The 20,869-nt window shown below is 50.7% G+C and overlaps 9 protein-coding genes across 9 annotated transcripts; 3 read left to right on the plus strand and 6 right to left on the minus strand.

The window, feature by feature from the left end:
• Window positions 1–119: 119 nt before the first annotated feature.
• Window positions 120–2,090, minus strand: PFLUO_LOCUS3160 (Meiotic Sister-Chromatid recombination aldehyde dehydrogenase; the record flags this gene model as incomplete). Its single annotated transcript, XM_073780376.1, has 2 exons — window positions 120–1,751; window positions 1,815–2,090. The coding sequence occupies 2 exons, from the start codon at window positions 2,088–2,090 to the stop codon at window positions 120–122; spliced, it is 1,908 nt and encodes a 635-aa protein (XP_073637237.1).
• Window positions 2,091–2,423: 333 nt separating this feature from the next.
• PFLUO_LOCUS3161 (uncharacterized protein) lies at window positions 2,424–4,037 on the minus strand (the record flags this gene model as incomplete). The annotated part of the gene is made up of 1 exon (XM_073780377.1): window positions 2,424–4,037. One exon carries the CDS (start codon window positions 4,035–4,037, stop codon window positions 2,424–2,426), a length of 1,614 nt encoding a protein of 537 aa, XP_073637238.1.
• Window positions 4,038–4,506: 469 nt separating this feature from the next.
• On the minus strand, window positions 4,507–6,355 carry PFLUO_LOCUS3162 (amidophosphoribosyltransferase; the record flags this gene model as incomplete). Its single annotated transcript, XM_073780379.1, has 3 exons — window positions 4,507–5,702; window positions 5,752–6,204; window positions 6,271–6,355. 3 exons carry the CDS (start codon window positions 6,353–6,355, stop codon window positions 4,507–4,509), a joined length of 1,734 nt encoding a protein of 577 aa, XP_073637239.1.
• Window positions 6,356–7,274: 919 nt separating this feature from the next.
• Window positions 7,275–9,120, plus strand: PFLUO_LOCUS3163 (uncharacterized protein; the record flags this gene model as incomplete). The annotated part of the gene is made up of 3 exons (XM_073780380.1): window positions 7,275–7,332; window positions 7,389–8,643; window positions 8,700–9,120. 3 exons carry the CDS (start codon window positions 7,275–7,277, stop codon window positions 9,118–9,120), a joined length of 1,734 nt encoding a protein of 577 aa, XP_073637240.1.
• Window positions 9,121–9,433: 313 nt separating this feature from the next.
• Window positions 9,434–10,406, minus strand: PFLUO_LOCUS3164 (uncharacterized protein; the record flags this gene model as incomplete). The annotated part of the gene is made up of 2 exons (XM_073780381.1): window positions 9,434–10,241; window positions 10,327–10,406. 2 exons carry the CDS (start codon window positions 10,404–10,406, stop codon window positions 9,434–9,436), a joined length of 888 nt encoding a protein of 295 aa, XP_073637241.1.
• Window positions 10,407–11,557: 1,151 nt separating this feature from the next.
• PFLUO_LOCUS3165 (uncharacterized protein) lies at window positions 11,558–12,593 on the minus strand (the record flags this gene model as incomplete). Its single annotated transcript, XM_073780382.1, has 2 exons — window positions 11,558–12,427; window positions 12,480–12,593. 2 exons carry the CDS (start codon window positions 12,591–12,593, stop codon window positions 11,558–11,560), a joined length of 984 nt encoding a protein of 327 aa, XP_073637242.1.
• Window positions 12,594–13,576: 983 nt separating this feature from the next.
• On the plus strand, window positions 13,577–15,006 carry PFLUO_LOCUS3166 (uncharacterized protein; the record flags this gene model as incomplete). The annotated part of the gene is made up of 5 exons (XM_073780383.1): window positions 13,577–13,834; window positions 13,942–14,364; window positions 14,421–14,550; window positions 14,616–14,700; window positions 14,757–15,006. 5 exons carry the CDS (start codon window positions 13,577–13,579, stop codon window positions 15,004–15,006), a joined length of 1,146 nt encoding a protein of 381 aa, XP_073637243.1.
• A 328-nt stretch (window positions 15,007–15,334) lies between these two features.
• On the minus strand, window positions 15,335–16,085 carry PFLUO_LOCUS3167 (uncharacterized protein; the record flags this gene model as incomplete). Its single annotated transcript, XM_073780384.1, has 2 exons — window positions 15,335–15,919; window positions 15,984–16,085. 2 exons carry the CDS (start codon window positions 16,083–16,085, stop codon window positions 15,335–15,337), a joined length of 687 nt encoding a protein of 228 aa, XP_073637244.1.
• A 1,719-nt stretch (window positions 16,086–17,804) lies between these two features.
• Window positions 17,805–20,392, plus strand: PFLUO_LOCUS3168 (uncharacterized protein; the record flags this gene model as incomplete). The annotated part of the gene is made up of 3 exons (XM_073780385.1): window positions 17,805–18,090; window positions 18,139–18,284; window positions 18,350–20,392. The coding sequence occupies 3 exons, from the start codon at window positions 17,805–17,807 to the stop codon at window positions 20,390–20,392; spliced, it is 2,475 nt and encodes an 824-aa protein (XP_073637245.1).
• Window positions 20,393–20,869: the final 477 nt, after the last annotated feature.

A 20,869-nucleotide genomic window follows, 5' to 3' on the forward strand; every position in this document is an offset into this window, starting at 1 on the left:
CCAGATATGGACCTGATTTAGCGGACATTGGAGCGTTGCAGGATAGATTCGAGTCAATGATACATGATTTTCTCAACACTAAAATACAACATATTGATCATACATCACATCACATTACATTACATATTCCTCAACAGTCGAATAATCCCGGCCACACGCCCACCCAGCGTCAACTGATACCCTGTCTCGACAACACCCTTACACATTTCCCACGCAGACAGACCGTCCTTTGCACCCGCGACTCCATCCCGTTTCTGGATAGGGTAGTCCACTCTGGGCGGGATGGCAGTGCCTACCAGACGGGGGAACCTATCCTGGCAGACAGCCTTGAGATTGCACATCCCACGCAGGCCCTCGTCGCCCGCGAACCGACCATATCCGGATCCGCGGACACCGCCGAACGGCAACTGGACCGCGTAGTAGCTGCCAAAGTCGTTGATGGCGACCATTCCCGCGCTGATGCCAGAGACGCAGGCTTGCACGTCGCGGCGGTTGTGGCCGAAGACGCTGGCGCCGAGTGCGTAGGGCGTGGAGTTTGAGATGAAGATCGCGTCGGAGACGGACTCGGCGCGCATGAGGAGGAAGACAGGTGCGAAGAGCTCGGTTTGCGCGATCTGCATTTCTGGCGTCACGTCGACCAGCAGCGTCGGGGTGAAGTAGTGCCCGTGGGTGTGCTGCGGATGGTTTTCCCGCTTGCCGCCGGCGAGTAGGCGGGCACCTTGCTCAACAGCTGCGGCGATGAGGGCTTCTAGTTTGTCGAAAGACGCGGGGGAGATCATGGCGCCCATGTCGGGGGTGGTGGCCGTGTCTAGGAGAATAGAGCCGAGACGGAGGGCTTGGATGCGTGGAGCGACGAGCTCGATGAGACGGTCGTATACACCCGGGAGAGCAATGACACGCTCTACACCGATACAATTCTGCCCGGCGGACTGGAACACGCCGCGCATGAGCACGGAGGAGATCGAGGCCAGATTCCGAACCGTCACCGCATCGTCCAGGATGACAGCCGGGTCCTTGCCCCCCAGCTCGACCACCACAGGGGTAAGCGACTTGGCGGCAGATGCGCAGACCTTGTGCGCCACAGGGCGCGACCCGATGAAGGTCAAATGGGCAATATCCGGGTGCGAAGTCATGGTATCGGCAACAGCAGGAAGAGAAACGACCATTTGCACCAGATCCCGCGAATGGCCACAGCTCGCGAGCGCGCCGCGCACAATGTCCAAGAAGAAAGCCGAGCACCACGCCGTCTGTTCAGACGGCTTGACCACGACCGCATTGCCCGCGAAAAGACCGCTGATCACAGGACCAATGAAGTTGTGGAAGGGATAGTTCCAGGACACGCATGCGCCCACCACGCCCAGCGGCTCGTAGGTGACCATGTTTTTCTTGTACATCATGAGGAAATTGGTCGGCCGGCGTTCTGGTGTCAGCGCCTTTTCGCCGTGGTCGATGGTCCACTTCAGTTTTTCGGCCGTCACGAGAATCTCGCCGAACGAGGCGTCCACTTTGGTTTTGCCGGAGTCGAGGCAGCATGCTGTGACGATATCGTCCTGGTGATCGAGGACATACTTCAACAACGTACGCAGCACCTTTCGCCGTTCTGCGAAGCTAGTCGCTGCCCATTCGACCTGTGCCGTTTTCGCCGCCCGCACTGCTCTATTGACATCCTCCACAGTTGCAGGCTTGATTCCGTTGCCCAGAACACGTCCGTCCGCGGGGCAGTAGCTCATGATAAGCCTATCGTTCCATTTCTGCATTGATAGCACAAAGTAATTAGCTTGAGCCTTCTCCCGAATCCATGGTCAAGAACTCACCCCGCAAACCTGATCCTCCAACACCCGCTTCTCCTGCCCCTGAGCATCCTCCCATTGTCTGCCGGGCGTGCTCTTGCGCACCTCAGCCGGCAAAGGAACATTGAATGATACCGATGCTTCTCGGCGACTCAGGATATAGAGGTACCCTAAGTACACGGCGGCGAGGGAGACCAACGCGACTCCGATGAACTGGGCTTGCTCTGTGGAGAGAGTCGACGCGTGAGTCTCGGCGAGAGACCGCACGCAAGTCGGAAGGAGGGAGAGGAGACAGTCCATCCTCAAAGAAAGGGGTGTCGATGTGCAATTGAGCCCCTCGGGATGCGGGAGTGGTGGGTTGGAGGAATGTGAAGATGGTGGTGGTCGCGGTCTTTTTTTTCCCGATAGATGTGGTGCGATAAGGGGCACCTCCAGATCTATGCAATTAATGGAGTCAATTGAACAGAAAAAAAAGGTCATTGAAGCAACACAAAATATAGAATTATCTCAAGCAAGTCATCGGGGTACGCTAATAATCATGACACGACAGGGTATATATACTGAACATATAAAAATAGAGCCACCATCTCGCCCAGAGCACCGACAGTGAAGAAACACACTCCCAGCAGCAGATCACTCAGTCAACTCATCGCTCAGCTCACTCACTTCACTCTCCTCGTCATCCAGCTCGACATCCTCCTCAGGTACCTCCTCATATTTCTTCTTCCCCTTGCCACCCTTTTTCCGAGCCACGTTCACGCTTCCCTTCACCGGAACAGGAGCCTTCCGCTTCCCAGTCCTCGTAACAAGATGATCAATAACACACCCATCTTCCCAACCCGCACTCGACTGCCCCGTAGCAGCACGGCACCGGGGACAAGACTTGCCATGCTGAATAAAGAGCTTATGGAGCGAATATTTCAGGTGATCGGGAATGCACACCTCCAGATGACTGAACGCCGCGACCTCGTTGACAGGACCCGAGGGCGGCAACCAGCCCAGCCACTTGCAGATGCGGAAGATGTGCGTGTCAACGGCGAAGCAGGGGCGCTGAAGACAGAACAGAATCACACATGCTGCTGTCTTGGGCCCGATGCCGGGATACTTGACTAGTTCCAGCATGGCTGCATCCGACGAGAAGTTGTGCAGATGGTTCAGCGAGAGGACGTTCTGGTCTGCGCAGGCGATTTCGTATTCCTTGTCCTTCTCCACCTTGACAGGCTGCATTTTTGTTGAAATAGCTGGTCCATTGTTATTGCCCACAGATCCCTTCTCCAGCAGCTGATCGCGTCGCTCCTGGTTCTCCTTGTGGACCAGATCCAGAATCGCTTTGAGGTTCTTGCTCTTGACATCCGCTAGCCCGCCGCTCTTGATAGCTTCAAAGACATCTTTGACGGGTGCCTGTCGTACAGCATCCCAGTTCACACTGCCCTTACCGATGCCTTCAGATAAAATTCCGAATCGCTGCACCAGGCCGTTGAATGCCCTGGCGGAGTTGGCGCCCGTGGTGGCGCCGCTGAGCAGAGTCCGAATGAGTGCGTCTAGGACAGAGGGCACTTCACCGCAGCCTGTGACTGTCAAGGATGGTTCGGGGATGGTTTTTGGTGCGGTGGCTTCTCCATGGATACTGGACAGGAGTCGATTGACTTCTTCGCATTCCTCGGCTGTGGGATGAGTCCAGTCCGAAAATGGACTTCTGCCGGGTGTTAGACCGTAAGGACCTCTTTTGGCTTTCTGCTTGATCTTGGTCTTGGTGTCTGGCTCTGTTTTGAGCACGGCATCTGTGGATTTGTTGTCTGTTTGCTGAAGTTCTGCCGCTAGCTCGTCAGTGTCATCCACCTTGATTGCCTGATTTTCTTTGTCGGATCCATTGGTAGAGACAGGGGTACCAGCATCGACAGAGATAGGGATTATCGCTGGGCCCAGATTGTGGGGTAGTTCGTCAGCATTGGTGGGCGCCAGAGCAGGTTTCTGTTGCTTCGTGGAGGCAGGTTTTTTGCCAATTGGTCGCTTGGGACCTGCAGAAGGCGATGGCGCGGAGGAGTTCTGCCGCTCTTTACTTTGTTTCTGAAAGGTAACTCGCTTGGAAGCTGGTGCTTTGGAACCGGCAGCCTTTGTTGCAGTGATTTTCTTGCTGCTGGTCGAGTTGGATTTATCGGGTGCCTGCGGTGCAGGGGCATCTTTTCCATTGAGCCCCGCCTCAGCCGCATCAGCTTTGGCAGCAGAACGGGTCATGTGAGTAGCCATTTTGATGTTCAGACAAGATGGAATTCACATGGATTTTCTGTCATGAGAATGGCTATGATGAATTTGGATGATCGGGACTCTTCAATGTCTGTGAGAGAGACGAGCTGGCGCACAAGAGTGGTAGTTGACAAGGCCAGACATCCGTCACTGCTCCTTGGGATGGATGCCAGCAATGGGATGGATTGATGGAGTGGGTGTCTGGCAGCAGGTGATGAGGATGGAAAGATGGGATTCTACTGGCCGACCAAGATCTACTGATAGACATCACGTGAGACATGTTGGTCTTCATCGATTTATTCACATTCCAAGACTCGGGGGTATTAATTTCAGAGAGACGAGACGTAGATCACCACCAGAGAAAAGAAACCCCCTTCTAGATAACACACAGATATCTACAGACAAACACAACGCCTAGACTCCAGATGCAAAAAAGGACCCACCAAAGATATCACCATCATCATCATCATCATTATGGGTGATCAGCAATGTTGTGGATGCTGATATCCATGCGGTCAGTGATCTTGGAGTCCTCCTCGGCGCGAACGGTATCATTGGATCCATTCAACACGGGGGACCCCATCATTGAGGCCGGCACGATCTTGCCATTGGTATCCATAGTGACTCCATTCGCAGCGATCTCGAAGTCAGTCACGTTTGCGAAGCCATGGGCCACAGCATCCTTAGCTTGATCGACAGCCTTGATCTTGCGGCCCTCACCACGGAGCGCTTCCAGGTGCGCAAAGTAGCCATCCCGCACCGGGGTCACGTAGCTGCCGCAGAAGACACCGACCTCGAAGTTCACGGGTTCTTGCAGGCCATTCTCGCGCGTGATCTCGGCACAGGCGTCCTTGAGATCTTCTAGGGTTTGGAAAATGACGTTGTCGGCGCCGATATGCGAGGCAATAGTATCCGCATTCCGGTTGTGGGCGACCAGCTCTTGGGGCGATGCCAGGTCGATGCCGTAGATGTGGGCGTGGGTGATTTCCGGCGCACAGCTGGCAAAATACACCTTCTTTGCGCCGGCCTCCCGGGCCATGCTGACGATCTCCCGACTGGTGGTACCGCGCACGATACTGTCATCCACAAGCAGCACGTTTCGGTCTTTGAACTCGGCTTTCATGGCGTTCAGCTTGCGGCGGACGCCCTTTTGCCGGGTCTTCTGTTCAGGCATGATGAAAGTTCGGAAGACATAGCGGTTCTTGACAAATGCGTGGCAGTATGGCTTGTCCAGGTATTGCGCGACATTGGTCGCGGATGTGGTGGAGGTTTCGGGAATGGGAATCACGACGTCGATATCCTTGACCACCTCGGGGCCCAGAACATCCAAAATGCGCGCTCCCAAGCGGTCGCCCATGCGCTGCCGGGTCCGGTACACGCTGATACCGTCCATGACGGAGTCTGGGCGGGCGAAGTAGACGTATTCGAAAATATCGGGGGCATAGTCCTTCTTGGGTGCAACCTGCTGGAAGACCGGCTGGCCACCCTTTTGGATAATGACTGCCTCTCCAGGCTGAATGTCGCGGTGGTTGCTGAAGCCCAGCTGGTCCAGAGCAACGGATTCGGAGGCCATCATGTAGTCCATACCCGGGCCATCCAGGGACTGACGGGATCCCAGGACCAATGGCCGAATGCCGTACGAGTCACGGAAACCAAGAACGCCAAAGCCTGGAGCCTTTATTAGTTGAATTCTTGCGACAGAGTTGGAGCGACATACCGGCCAGCATGGCAGTGCAGGCCCAGCCACCTTCACAACGTGTGTACATGCGGCTCAGACTGGCAAAGAGATCTTCCTTGTTGACCCGAGCCTTCTTGGTCTCGCTCAGCTCATCCGCGAAGATGTTCAGCATCAACTCGCTGTCGCTGTCGGTGTTGATGTGACGGTGCGCCTCAAGGTCGAGGTATTTCTTCAACTCAGGGGCGTTGATCAGATTGCCGTTGTGGGCAAAGCAGATGCCGTACGGGCTGTTCACGTAGAACGGCTGCGCCTCGGCATTCGCGCTGCTGCCGGCGGTCGGGTACCGCAGGTGTCCGATACCCATAGAGCCTGGCAGGTTGGCCACCTTGGCACCATCCTGAAAGACCTTGGCAGCCATGCCGTTGGCCTTGAGCTGGTAGATGCGACCCCCAGAGGCACAGGTGGCGATTCCGGCGGCATCTTGACCACGGTCTGTAACACGACACAGATATACATCAGAAAATATTCTCCAAACATCCTCATATGATTGCTACTCACGCTGGAGGAGGTAGAGCGCCTCGTGGAGATCGATGGCGGCGGCCGACGACGGATTCGCCTGGATCAGAGCAATGATGCCACACATACTGACGCGGGGGATGGTTCCTGTCACGATTGAAGTGGTCAGCACCAGAGTTACCAATGGATTTGTGTGTCAATGTGAAAGTGTAAGTCATCGATCAGATCGGGTGTTCTCCGCAAAAATGCTTAGGAAGTCTAACATCTATAAAAAAAACCGAAATTCATCATAGAGGGGATGGTGGGGGAGGGGTGTAGATGCAGACAGGCAATACTCACCAAGAACCAGAGGATAGTTAACGTGGCAGATCAATGACAGTCAGGCAGTCACCAGGCAGTCCCAAGAGACCCAGGAGCAAAAGAGGAAGAGAAAGGCCCATCGTAGTGAATTTGTTCCACCTTTTCCGCTCAGCAGGCAAATTTTTCGGGTCCGGTGCCGGGATGACTCAGCCGGGTCACGTGGGGATGAAGTATAACGGACGGACTGAGCGAGGAGAACAACACAACACAACCTCTCACTTCATACAACTATTCACGATGGTTCAGCAGAAGAGGAAAGTTAAAATTGGCGGTATGTCTAGGCACATCTTGTGTGCATTGTCTGATGTGGGTAACTTTCATGCCAACCTCGCTTTGTTGCCTGTGAGAGCAAAGAGACTTGAAAGAGTGGATGAAGCAGGCAGGATTGAGCAGGGCCTCTCCAGCAGTAACACCATCTGGCCTCCCCCTCTATCCTGAACTTGCAACCATCTTCTTCCAATGACCACCTCATTGCTACCACTTACCTCCATCACACGATCCTTGGATTTGTGTACAGTCTGAAGATCTCATCAAGGACGCAGTACACTCCCAAGTCCAAATTACCTTCTCCTTGGCCTCAGTCTTGTTTCAGACAAGTGACCATGCATTTCCAATCATCTCACCCTTCATCTGCCTCATCATCGCGCCAGACATTTCAAGACATTGAGGCAGACTCATCAGTGACTATGAGCATCTTCATTGCTACTGGAGACTACTGGACTGAGAGACAACCTGCAGCAATTGGTAATCTTCTTCTTCCTGATAATCACCCCCCTTCTCTAACGATGAACACCTTACAGCCGAAAATGCGTCAACCGAGACGACCAACTCTCGGGATTCCACCGAAATCATCGATCTTACTCAAGAAGACGACGTCGAGATTGCCCTGCCTGACAAACTCACTCGCGAATGCCGCATCAGTGGCTTCAACCCGAATGTCTTCATGACGGATGACGAATACATCGAATACTTGAAGCAGCTGGAACAAGTGGAACAACAGCCAAGGGAAATCCCAGAGGTTGTTGTAAACTATGTCGTCTACAAACCGGGCGTCTCGGTGCTTTTACAGGACGATTCCTTTCTGCGCATTGAAAAGGTGCTGCAGAAGGCCGGGGAAGTGATATTTCAAGGGCGCCTTTTTTTTGCGAACGTGGACCCTCGCATCAAGAGTCATGTCGAGCATGGCATCCCGAAGAGATACTACGAGCTTGTCTGGGTTACTCACGAGAACGAGCCCGTGTATCTCAATCAGGTCAAGAGGATTTGCAATATTCGCGTAACGAACATTCGCACCACCATCAGCCACACGGATCTGACCTGTCGCCTCAAGCTCGCCTTCATACCTAAGAATGTGGCTGGCACTACCAAGGATGAATATGCCATCGAGTACCTCAGCTATGAAGAGGCCGATGAAGGCTGCCGAATGAGTTCGGCTGATCTGCGAACTGAATGGCGTGGCCATACAGTACCATTCGGAGAGGCCGAGCAATCATCTACTCCCCCAGCACCGATCGACCTTGAAAATCCCTCCGTCGTCGATCTCACCGACGAGGGGACCCGCACGTACACCTTCGGAGACGCCTTCTGCGGTGCTGGCGGTCTGTCTTGTGGAGCTCGAGCGGCAGGTCTGGGTATTCGGTGGGCATTCGATCTGAGTACGCACGCCATTAGTACCTATGGGCGGAACTTTCCCGGCGTCTTGCTCGAGAATGCATCAATCTATGACTTTCTGACCAACGATGATGCGTTTCTCAGAGTCGATGTCCTTCATTGCTCCCCACCCTGCCAGCCATTCTCACCCGCACACACCGTCAATTGCGACCGTGATGATGCCAACTCTGCGTGTGTGTTCTCTTGCGACAACCTCCTTCGAGCGAAGCCGCGAGTTGTAACGATTGAGGAGACCTACGGTCTAGCAGAGAGACACAAGCTCGTGTTCGGAAGAGTCCTTCTCGATCTTGTGGAGAATGGATATTCAGTGCGCTGGGCAATTCTGGATTGTCTGAACTATGGAGTTCCCCAATCACGCAAGCGACTATGCATAATTGCTGCTGGGTAAGTTGAACCCCCTCAACTTATGTCATTCATCACTAACGCAGTCCGTTTCATAGACCCGGCGAAGCTCTCCCAGCGTTTCCTCCCCCGACACACGGAGACAGAGAAGGTCTTCAGCCGTTTTCGTCAATTTACTCCGCTATCAACAATATTCCAGACGATGCGCACGACCATGATCTCCCTTCGGCCCTTGAACGCTACCGGCTGCTAGGATATCGCAATCCTTATGACGAACATGGCCCGGCAAGAACCATCACCTGCAGCGGAGGCGAGTACAACTACCACCCAACCGGGAAAAGAGTCTTTACCACCCGGGAGTTTGCCTGTCTACAAACCTTTCCACTGGAATTCCAGTTCTCGGAGCGAGAAACGCGCAAGCAGATTGGCAATGCTGTGCCGCCTCGATTTGCGGCTGCGATTTACAAGCAGATCTACAACTCGCTGAGGGAGACGGATCGCAGGGAGTCATTGGGATGATATGAGCTGTCTCTGAAGGAATGGGAGGGTTTCTAAATTGGGTGTCTACATAAGTGGTCCTTAAGATTGGATCTCCGATTCTTAATTTACGATCAGTGTATGTAAATGTTGCAGCATGCAGTTGATCTGAGGTGGACTGGTGCTTTTGCAAAGGCTGAGCAGTTTTACCGCAGGATTTGAGCTGCAGATTCGAGATGTATGATATTGGTCTGGCTGATAGCGACATAAATGATGAAAAATCTCTCAATTGTATCCCACAAAACTGTATAGACTGCTGGTTTTCCATAGTTGCACTTGATATGAAAAGATAACTTTACCCCGACGCACCAGAAGTGCAAGTTACCCCGAGATCCGAAGGCGTATTCGCACACAGGACTTCCCCTGCTCCCAACGGCGATTTCACTGTATAATCGGTGACAGTAACGCCACATGTCCCGTTGGCGCCACAGTCCAGATTGCCAGTGACAGGTGTGTAAGTGGTGCTCGTCGTTCCACTGAACGCATTGAAAACAACATCCGTCAAGTCAGCGTTTCCGGGATACTCTTCGCAATAGCTCTCATCTTCATCATAGCAGCTCTGAATTTGGATCGCATAGTCACAATTCTCGACTGTGATTTCCGTCCATGTCACGTTCGTCACGGTCGATGCGCCATGGCTTCCGCCTGAGGGATACGTCTTGATTCCTGCTGCTTTGGTGGAGTTTATCATCGTCGCACCGGAGACGTATACATTCTTGACGGTGTCATCTGAACCCTCGCCTAGCGATCCAACGGAAAGGCCGTGCGATCCGGTACAGGTGATCCTGGTCACGGTGACTCCGTCTGCACCGGGCTTAAAAGCTACGCAGTCGTCATCATTAGTCACTTTGATATTGGTAAGTGTGACTGAGGTACTGTCGCCGATGTCGAACCCATCGGTGTTCTTGGGTGGATTGTCGCTGTTGGACGCAGCGTCCAGCTCCAGGTCTGAGAAGACAACATTCGTAGAGCCGCCGTTGACAGAGTTGAAAACATTCGGCGGGTTCTTCTGTCGGAAACCTGATACTTGAATGTTAGACCCACCTGTGATGTACAACAATGTCGGGCGCTGGTAGCTGCTATCTTCCGCGAAGAGATCGTAACTAGCACAAAGCGTCAGGATTTGATAACCAGAACACAAGATAAGAAGAAGAAGAAGAAGAAGAAGAAGAAAAAGGAGATACTTACGCATCTTGCCCATTACCGTCAACAACCCCGCTCCCAGTCACAGAACGAATCTTAATCCCATCAATATCTTCAACATTCATCATGGCCGTCTTCCCTCCCCAGTAACTTGTCGACGAGCTGAATTTGAGAAGCCCCTCTATCTGAAAGTCGCACTCGCTGCATCCGGAGAAATCGAGTACGCTGTTCAAATAATACGTACTACCGGACGGTATAACAATTGTACCGCCATCGCCGCAGGATTGGATTGCAGATGTGATGGCGGGGACGTCGTCAGTTGATTCGGACCCGCCAGCAGTTGGGGTGCAGATTGATGAACGAGCGTGGAAGATGCGTGATGGGTTTGGGTGCGCTAGTGTAAGGGTGAGGGTTGTGATAATTATGAGGGATTTGAGGTAGGAAGTTGCCATGATCTTAGGGGATGTTATTGTGGTATTGTGGTTTAGCGAATTTCCTCTCATAGACAAGTTTGCTCAACCATGGCCTTATAAAAATCTCGAAGCTGGAGAAATCATATAATTATCAGTCTGGTAATCAATACTAAAACAACCACGGAGAGATGGCCTGAAGATCTGAAACCGTACCTGGGCTACTAGCTCCGTGATTCGAGGAATATCTTGATCAGTGATCGCCTTGTCCTTGTCGATCAGCTTGGCAATTAAATATTACATCGCTGACTCGGGAATTCCGCCAGAACAGGGACGGGTATACTCTTTCTGATTTATGGATAGAGTGTGCATATTGCATATTTGCTTTGTGGTTGCAGGACGCATTTCATGCCTTTATCCACGACATCCGGAAGAATGACGTCCCGGCGGGGGACTATACTCCCGCACGACCTGTGTGTAGCAGAGACTTGGGAACATCAAAATGTATGAGTTGTTCCATATGACATATTATTCCGATATGTAGAGTATGGAGTAACCGGAGCAATGATACAGCAGACGCGGTTTTATAACTCTGACATGTAGAATCTGACGCAGGAAATAAACCTGGCAACTCGGTGGTCTTACTTGTAGGTTGGGTGTCGACTGATTCAGTCTACGATTTAAGTCCATTGATACTGCATGTAGGCTCATTTTAGCAGCTCTAAAGTCATAAGTAATCGACCGACAGCAACTTTGGAGTGCCCATACTGCTCACCACCGATGCCGCTGTATATAACAAAAATAGTATCAGACCTTGACGCTTCTCGCTGCGTTGCTGTTTTTTTCTCTCTTCTAATCTTTCTTTTTCAGATATAAGAAGTGTCCACCCAATCGGCATGATCGGTCCCCAAAATAGTACTGATAGAAATTGCCGATGACAGCTTAGTCGAAAAATTGGCACGAGTACCGCTCGCTCCGGCACCAGTATTTTCATATTCCAGGAATGTCACATCTTCCGTATTTGGCTCGCTGGTGCTCCATTCAGACCAGCCGGCCGGGTTAATAATATCGGATAGCGATGTCTCCTGGAAACAGACAGTGGCATACTCAGACCACGGCCGGCCGAGAAAGACGGTCTCGGCGTTGACGTTATAGCCGGAGGCAGCGGCTACTGTGGACTCGTCGATGACATAGTAGCTCACATCCGAAGAGCTCGAGCGGCCGTTGGCAGTGATGCAACCGCCGCCAGCGCTGACGGCGATATCACTCTTGGTGATCCATATCCTAGCGTGCTGGCCGAAGATGAAGTCGACGGCGCCTTGGATGTAGCAATAGCCGTAGACCTGGTTGCCGGTCTCGGCCAGAAGGGTGTCCTGGTAGCCATATAGGCCGACCCCATAGTAGCCCTGCTGAGTGTTATACGCAGAAAGTGCAATTGCCTGGCTCCCTTCGCCGTACGTATTCTTGATGTTGATGTTGTATACTGCTACGTTTGGAGATAAATTGATGAGGGCGGCGGTCTCCTCATCATCGGCCGCACCGCTGGCAAGGCTGGAGTCCCACTCCAAATTCACCACATTGTCGGCATACGTTGCAGTATTAGTTGTATACCCGTAAATACTGAGCTTCCCAGAAATAACTGGAATAGTGACCTGCTCGGTATAGGTACCACTATAGATGAAAATACTATGAGCTGAAGTTGATGACGTCGAAATCGAGCTCACTGCCGCTTGTATCTGGCCCTCACAGTCAGCCGAATCCTAACGGAACTTGGGAGGAACCACGCACCGTAGAATAGTTGCATCCCGAGGAACAAACTGTAATACTTCCACTTGGTGGTGTGATGCGGCTAGTGGCAAAGGCGCCACCAATAGTGCACATGAAGACAGGAAAGAACCGCATGGTGCTTGACGAATTCAGTTATTTGCCTGCGCTGACGTATGCTGGTTGTGAAATGTTGATGGCTGTCCCTTCTTGTTTATATCTGACTGCCTGACAACCACCAACGAAGACATGAGGTGAAAGCACCATTTAAGATAGGATGTTGAAGAAGGGGCTATGGGGAACGACAATTTACAATTGGTGGAAATTGTATCACACATTGGCGCTTCTCCAAGGTGGTACTAACAACTATACTTTAAAAGTGAATTATTTCTCGTTTCGTCATGAGCATGGGTGTATTCATCACTCGAACCTTGTGGTTCGCCGCAGCGCTACAATCTCAAATGAGGAGGGCGGGGGGGTTGCCGGGGGGTTGCCGACAGGATTCCAATTGTTTGATAAGGAGAAGCGCGAAGGATGTGACGTCGCCAAATGTGTGGCGTGGGGGAACCTGCAGTTCCATCTAATTTCCGAGGGTGTAGAGGATGTCTCGCATTAATAAAAGACTGGTGGTAAAAAGAAACACCGAAATTAGGCCACAAAGGTCCAGAAACGACGATCGCACACTCCTGAAAAAAAACGCGGGCCTTCTTACAATTGGACGGAATATTTCAATAGCCTAAACGCTACCTCGGTTTGTCTGGAGTAGAGTGGCATAATTAGTCTCGTTAGCTCCGGCGGGGAAATTCTTCCCATTCGCTGCCTTCTACATAAACTATGCTGCAGACTCTTCCTCCCAGTTTCAATAGTTCAGGGATGCTTTATTCAGACACGGCATTATTGAGTACAATCAAATACAATAAGGAAGAGTTAGTGAAAACTCCATTTATTGGAGGATAAACGAGGAACTCCTCCACGGAAACACGGAAGCACTTGTCCTTGACTGGAGGACAACCATCTAGCCCTGACTTCTATATATACGGCAGCTTGATCGCACTCGTCAGCACAGGGAAAAACAAGGCTCTAGAACATACTATCAAGAAGTTCATACATCTCAAATCGCAATGCCAAAGCTCCTCAGTGCCTTGGTGTTTACTGCCCTGGCAACATGCGCGCTGGCTTCACCAGTCGCCGGTCCCGCTATCACGGAGGCCCCGAATGCAAATCTAGCAAAACGAGCTACCAGTTGCACATTCTCAGGCTCTAATGGAGCCTCTTCTGCGAGCGCTAGTCAGAAGTCATGCTCTACCATTGTCCTGTCAAGTATCGCCGTGCCATCCGGTGTAACTCTTGATCTCAGTGACCTGGAAGATGATACCACGGTAAGGCCAAGCAAATATGCTCGCTCATCAAAATTTTTTCTCCATTCATTTCCCCTTTTCGTCCGTCTCGCCTCTTTTCTCCGACTGCGCTAAGTATACACCCATAGGTCATTTTCGAAGGAGAGACTACTTGGGGTTATGAGGAATGGGATGGACCTCTGCTTCAGATATCGGGAACTGGAATTACCATCGAAGGTGCTAGTGGTGCAACTCTGAATCCCGATGGATCGCGTTGGTGGGATGGCGAGGGCAGCAATGGTGGAAAGACGAAGCCTAAGTTCTTCTATGCTCATGATCTGACCTCGTCGAGCATCACGAACCTTTACATTGAGAATACACCAGTCCAGGCTGTGAGCATCGACAATGCCGATGGTTTAACTATCACGGATATGACAATTAACAATGAAGCTGGTGATACAGCAGGGGGTGCTAATACGGACGGATTTGATATTGGGGACAGCACTAACGTCGTGATTACGGGTGCCAATGTGTATAACCAAGACGACTGCGTTGCAGTTAACTCGGGAACGGTAAGTCATAGAAAAAGCCATATATATTTAATCAAGGTGCTTACACTTCCCGCTAGGAAATCACGTTCGAGAATGGAGTTTGCAGTGGAGGTCATGGGTTGTCCATTGGAAGTGTTGGAGGAAGGAGCGATAATACCGTAAGCACGGTGACTTTCAAAAACTCAGAAGTCAAAAGCTCTGTCAATGGTAAAGAAGCACACGAATTTTTATGCCCACAGAACGTTTCTGAGCTAATGAAACACAAATCTCAGGTATTCGCATTAAAGCTACCGAGGGAGATACTGGAGAGATCACCGGCGTGACCTACACCGAAATCACATTGAGTTCTATCTCCGGGTAAGTCAGAAAGTTGCACACACTTCAGGACTATGGGTATTGACGACAGTGTTCAGGTATGGTATTCTCATTGAGCAAAACTATGATGGCGGCGATCTCAAGGGAAGTCCGACAAGCGGCATTCCTATCACAGATCTGACTGTCGACAATGTCTCCGGCAGCGACGGAGTTGATTCGAGTGCCTACAACATCGTTATTGTCTGTGGCAGTGGTGCCTGCTCTGACTGGACTTGGACTGACGTTACTGTTACTGGAGGTGAAACATACAGCAGCTGTGAGAACGTTCCTTCGGGCATCAGCTGCTAGTGAGCACCGTGGAGGACGAATCCAGGCTGTGGTCTGTAAATACTGACCAATTGATGTTATTCAATAAGAATATTTCCCTCTGTTAAACCAATACCCACAGGTGCAGACTAGAGCAGGGGTTTCTCTGATATCTTCCCGCCCGCCACCTATTTGGTTGCTTTCTCTAGATCTGCAGCCCACAAGGCCGCCCCAACGGTGTTGGTGAATGAAAAGAAAATAGAGGCAAATGGCACCATCTCAAGCGCACATGCTGAAATGCCTAGTCTGGGAGTTGGTTAAGATCATGTACCACCCATAGAGCAAGGACACAAGTTGAAAAAGATATAACTTACCCCGTGTATGCCCCGCGGTTTTTTGTAACCCATTCATCCCGCTTGATAGAGTCCCACCCTTTTAGCTGGAAGTAGCGAGCGTGTAGGCCCGGACCAACCCTCTTGCCCTGCATGGCTATATATAGAAGCGTTCCGACAACAGGAATGAGATTCAACGGCAAGTAGATCAACGTTCGCAGGAGCGCCTGTGGCCTCATGCGCGCAAGGGGTCGAGTCAGAGTCTTCCCTAACCTTGCCACAGCGGCCCTTCCTCCCGATCGAGATTTTATCTGGCGTCCTTGTGCGACAAGAGACTCCTGGTCGCGGGCAACGAGGGTGCCATCAAAAGTGTCAACGAGGGCATCCTCAACTAGGAAAGAGCGCGAAAGGACGTTTGTGATGGTAGAGCTTTCGGTCAGCACGAGCAGGCCAGCAGATAGAGCGGCCAATGGGCCGCTGGTAAAGGCCATGATGGCCAGTTGAGGCACGTAGGTGAAGAAGAACATGAATGTCGTGACGCCCACCCCTAGACTGATGGTCCGCCCAGCACGAGAGATAAAAGGGCCCCAGAGATCTTTATGGGTTGCAAAATAGATAAGACCCTAAAAATTTTATTCAATTCAGGTTCAAACCTGCGGTAGACTGGCTTCGTTAAAGGGGGCTTACCTTCAATGGATAAAGGTACGCGCCGGAATTGACAACATCTTGAGAGGCTGCCTTGACGTCCTTGGCTTCGGCGACAACTGCTTCTCTCACTCTGTCGGACATGGCAACATCAACGTTTTGTACCTTTTAGATGGGAAACGGTGTTGAAGAACGGTGAACGGTGAACGGTGAACGTGGGAATCGAGAAAGTCCCACGTAAGGGACACAATGACGTCAGCAACAACCATCAAGTATCAGCCACGCGACTTGATCGTTTCCATACTACTTAGCCTTTTTGAAACGTTGTTATGGTTCATTGAAGATATTGCTATTATAATATAAGTTTATGAGTTAATAAACAAGATAAATATAGCCCAAGTTCCGCAACTTATGAACGAGACGATTATTCGCTACACGAGCAATCGATCTTGGTCAATGACAGACCGTCTCTTTACAAAGTCAACAGCAAGTGGAACGTTAGACAAATATAGTTTCAAATTTGCAAGATTTGCTAGGTCGAATCGCTTCGGTTTGGTCAGTTTGCCCGAACCTCGCTAACGGTCACGGGATCAGAGGCAGGACAGGTCAGCCACGAAAATCTGTGGGGATTTAAGACAGTTTCTCACCATATCTAGGAGTCCTCTAGCATTATAACTGGGTTTTACGTGGATGCCATTTGCCTAGAACATCGTGAAATGGAGCTATGAGCGGATGTTTAACCTTCCAGGAAATATTATCTCGGAGTTTTGGCGACGAAAGACTCGTACCAGGCATCACATCGACGGTTTGAGCTAAAAGCGCGAAGCTGGCGATACGTGCAGTTGAAGATGCCTTTGAAAAATTGACTGTGGTCCGAGCTTAATGAGACACCTATCATTCGTCTGAAGCCCATTCATATGAGAGAGGCTGTTAGCGGAATGAGCTTGTTATAGTAGAATATCTCAATTTCCTACGTTTATTCAAGTATTTCCGAGGGAACAAAGGATCTTTCTGCTGATAATGCTCGTGCTGTTGGCCCCTGATTGCATTGAAACTCACGTTCCCTCGGGTATTCTCGAACGTAGAATAGGGAGGCCGCAAATGAACCGTAGTAGTTGAGATAATGCGAATGTGTCATAATTAGAACAGATTAACAAATGCCAAGCTGGTGCTTGTTAGTGGCTAGATCGGTAATGATAGAAATCGGGACGAATGTAGCGAGCAACATCTTGATCACAATTAGCTTCTCGTATATAATTGGGAATAAGCTCTGTGGGACCCCCCACTTGTCAACAACACTCGAGTGGGTCTGCAAATGGTGCGATTTTCAGGCTGATGGCATCATTCATCGCCCAGTGCTACAGACCAATTAACCCCAATCTCTGCCGCCCGTAAATAATATATGGACCAGGGTCTTTCGCTTTAGCGTTGAAGGAATGCGGCAACCAATGCCCATGCTTCGCTTGCAGAAGTTTGCGTACAGAATAATGTGGTAGAGCTTTCCCCACCACGTGTTGGCTGAAACTGTTCACAGTATGTGGCGTACAGAGGAAGCGTTCAATCGCTGTCCATTCCTGCCTATTCTTGCCTATTTTAGATCGTTGTACGAGCGGCTTACACTCAACCATCCGTAACACTTTGACGACACTTTGACATGGCATCTTTCTGGTTCCCGATCACGCAAGACGCCACCAAAATCTAAGTTCGTACTTAGCGAGATTTACCTTCCAACATAGGCATCCCGGTATATATGTCGCTTCCTCCCTTGACTATTCTGGATGCGACACCTACAGCTTGCTTCGATTTCTACGTTCGCTGTGCGCTGCCCGTTCGTCCAGCGCCTCAGAAAAAATGGGAGAGAAAATGTCGACTAAAATTGGGCATGCTCTAGCCAAGGGCCTTGGGATCAAGCTGGTTGCCTACGAAGATGCTGCTGCCACTGACCCGGTCACACGTGGAGAGTCGGCATTCTCTGTTGGCACTATGGACACATCCCCCTACCAGGAGCTGGAGCCGTCCAGCGGCGAGTGGATCCGCGAACACACTCCATCACTCTCTGATGTTGGCTTGTATTTCTATAATCTATTCCCCTTTACGCGCTGGATTGGTCGTTACAACACCCAATGGTTGATTGGAGACTTGATTGCTGGTACGTTTTGACGCATGGTAGTCAAATAATTCGCTGATGAGACTCTAGGCATAACCGTGGGAGGTGTTGTCATCCCGCAGGGTATGTCTTATGCTAAGCTTGCGAATCTGCCCGTGGAATTTGGTCTATATACTTCCTTCATGGGGGTCCTCATCTACTGGTTTTTTGCCACATCCAAGGATATCACTATCGGTGTGAGTGCTTAAGACAAAAAATGACGAAAGTCCAAGAAGTCGCTGCTGACCCTGATTTCATGTAGCCCGTCGCAGTCATGTCAACGTTAACTGGAGAAGTGATTACGAATGTTCAAAATAAAATCCCGGATGCTTCGCCTATCATAATCGCCCAGGCCCTCGCGATAGTTAGCGGTGGTATTGTCTGTTTCCTGGGGCTTGCTCGGCTTGGAATCCTCATCGACTTCATTCCACTGCCAGCCATTTCATCCTTTATGACAGGAGCCGCACTGAATATCGCCGCGGGACAGGTAGCCAAATTGCTAGGAGAAACTGCCAGTTTTAACACACATGGATCGACCTACATGATTATCATCGACAGTCTTCGTTATCTTCCCACTTCACAAGTTGACGCCGCTATGGGTCTGACAGCCTTAGCCATGCTATATGCCATCCGGTCCGCGTGCAACTACGGAGCGCGAAAGAACCCGCTTCGTGCTAAGCTCTTTTTCTTTCTCTCGACACTTCGCGTTGTCTTCGTGATTTTATTTTACACGATGATCAGTGCAGCAGTGAACTTGCATCGGAAAGACAACCCGGCATTCTCGGTTCTCGGTACCGTTCCTCGGGGATTCCAAGACGCTGGTGTTCCTCAAATGGATCCTAAGATCATCAGCGCTTTCGCGTCTCAACTCCCTGCTGCGGTCATTGTCCTTCTTATAGAACATATTGCCATTTCTAAGTCGTTTGGAAGGGTCAATAATTACACCATCAACCCTTCGCAGGAGCTAGTCGGCATTGGCGTGACAAACCTTCTCGGTCCCTTTCTTGGTGCCTACCCTGCAACCGGATCTTTCTCCCGCACTGCTATCAAATCTAAGGCTGGTGTCCGCACGCCCTTAGCTGGAGTTATCACGGCAATTGTTGTGCTATTGGCCATCTACGCGCTTCCACCTCTATTCTTCTATATCCCGCAAGCATCTCTATCAGGAGTCATCATCCACGCTGTCGGTGACCTGATTACCTCGCCGAACACTGTATATCAGTTTTGGAGGGTTTCTCCAATTGACTGCATCATTTTCTGGATTGGTGTGCTTGTCACGACTTTTACTACCATCGAAATTGGCATCTATTGCACAATCTGCGTTTCGCTGGCAGTTTTCCTTTTCCGGACAGCTCGGGCTCACGGGCACTTCCTCGGTCGAGTATCAGTCCATTCGGTTGTTGGAGACCACCTGATAAACAGCGATGAGAAATCTACGGGATTTCAAACCCCTCCATCTCCGCAGGAAGACAATGACTACCAGCGGTCTATCTTCCTCCCTATGAACCATGTCGATGGCTCCAATCCAGATATCGAGGTGAAGCAGCCATTCCCAGGCGTGTTCATCTATCGATTCACTGAGGGATTCAACTACCCTAACGCCAACCACTACACGGATTCCTTGGTGCAGACCATTTTCCAGACTACGAGGCGGACAAACCAGCAGACCTATCTCCGACCGGGTGACCGACCGTGGAATGACCAAGGTCCTGGGGTTGGTGAGGATGGAGTTGCCCATGACGCCCACCTGCCAATTTTAAAAGCCGTTATACTGGACTTTTCGTCTGTGAATAATGTGGATATCACTTCCGTCCAGAATTTGATAGATGTTCGCAACCAATTGGACCGTTGGGCATCACCACGGACAGTGCAATGGCACTTTGCGCATATCAGCAACAGGTGGACGAAGAGAGCTCTAGCTGCGGCTGGGTTTGGATACCCGAGCCCGACCTCGATGGATGGTTTCCATCGTTGGAAGCCTATCTTCAGTGTGGCTGAGATTGAGGGCGATTCATCGGCTGCTGCGCATGCTGAAATTTCCACCAACCAGCGCCAATCCAAGGTTTCAGATTTGGAGGCCAACACCAAAACAGCAGTATCCGCTAGCGGAGTAGAGGAGTGGTCTGATGGAAGCCGTAACGGTCAAGAAAACAAGTCATCAGACGACATCAGCGTCAGCAAGGTCAGGAACCGCAAAGCTGCCATCGTTCAGGGCATGAACCGTCCCTTCTTCCACATCGATCTGACCAGCGCCCTTCAAAGCGCGGTGGCCAATATTCCCGAGGAGGCTTCATCCAAGGAGTAATTTTATGTTTCTATTGCGTGGTTGTATCTGCCGCGGTTCTCGTTTGCTTGAATGTCGATGGGACTTGATATTATCCCGATCCGAAGTGATCTAATCGATTACGGTTAATTTTAAAATGAAAAAATGCGCATCGTGAACAAATAAGACTTTTAAGAAACGATTTCCAGCACCTAGCAGACAAGACAAGCGTTGATGAGAGTATAGCTGAGTGAAGGAAGGGTGGCTCCGAGACGATTTATTGGATACACTAGAAGTAGCAAACAGGTCATACTATCTCAATTTATACCACAACGCTAAGTGACGGCTTACGTCTGACGCCATTTAAGCGTCCTATTTACCAGCATAAATGTAAGTCAAAATCAAAAACTCCATTTAGGTGTTTGTCTATGCTCTATTTACAATCCATGCTCTATTGTCTGTACTTTTGCAGGTCTTGCCTCCTCATTTCCCATTTCCATCTCTCCTCCTACTCCCCTC

The sequence above is a fragment of the Penicillium psychrofluorescens genome (assembly GCF_964197705.1).
Source record: "Penicillium psychrofluorescens genome assembly, chromosome: 2".
NCBI classification, from domain to species: domain Eukaryota; kingdom Fungi; phylum Ascomycota; class Eurotiomycetes; order Eurotiales; family Aspergillaceae; genus Penicillium; species Penicillium psychrofluorescens.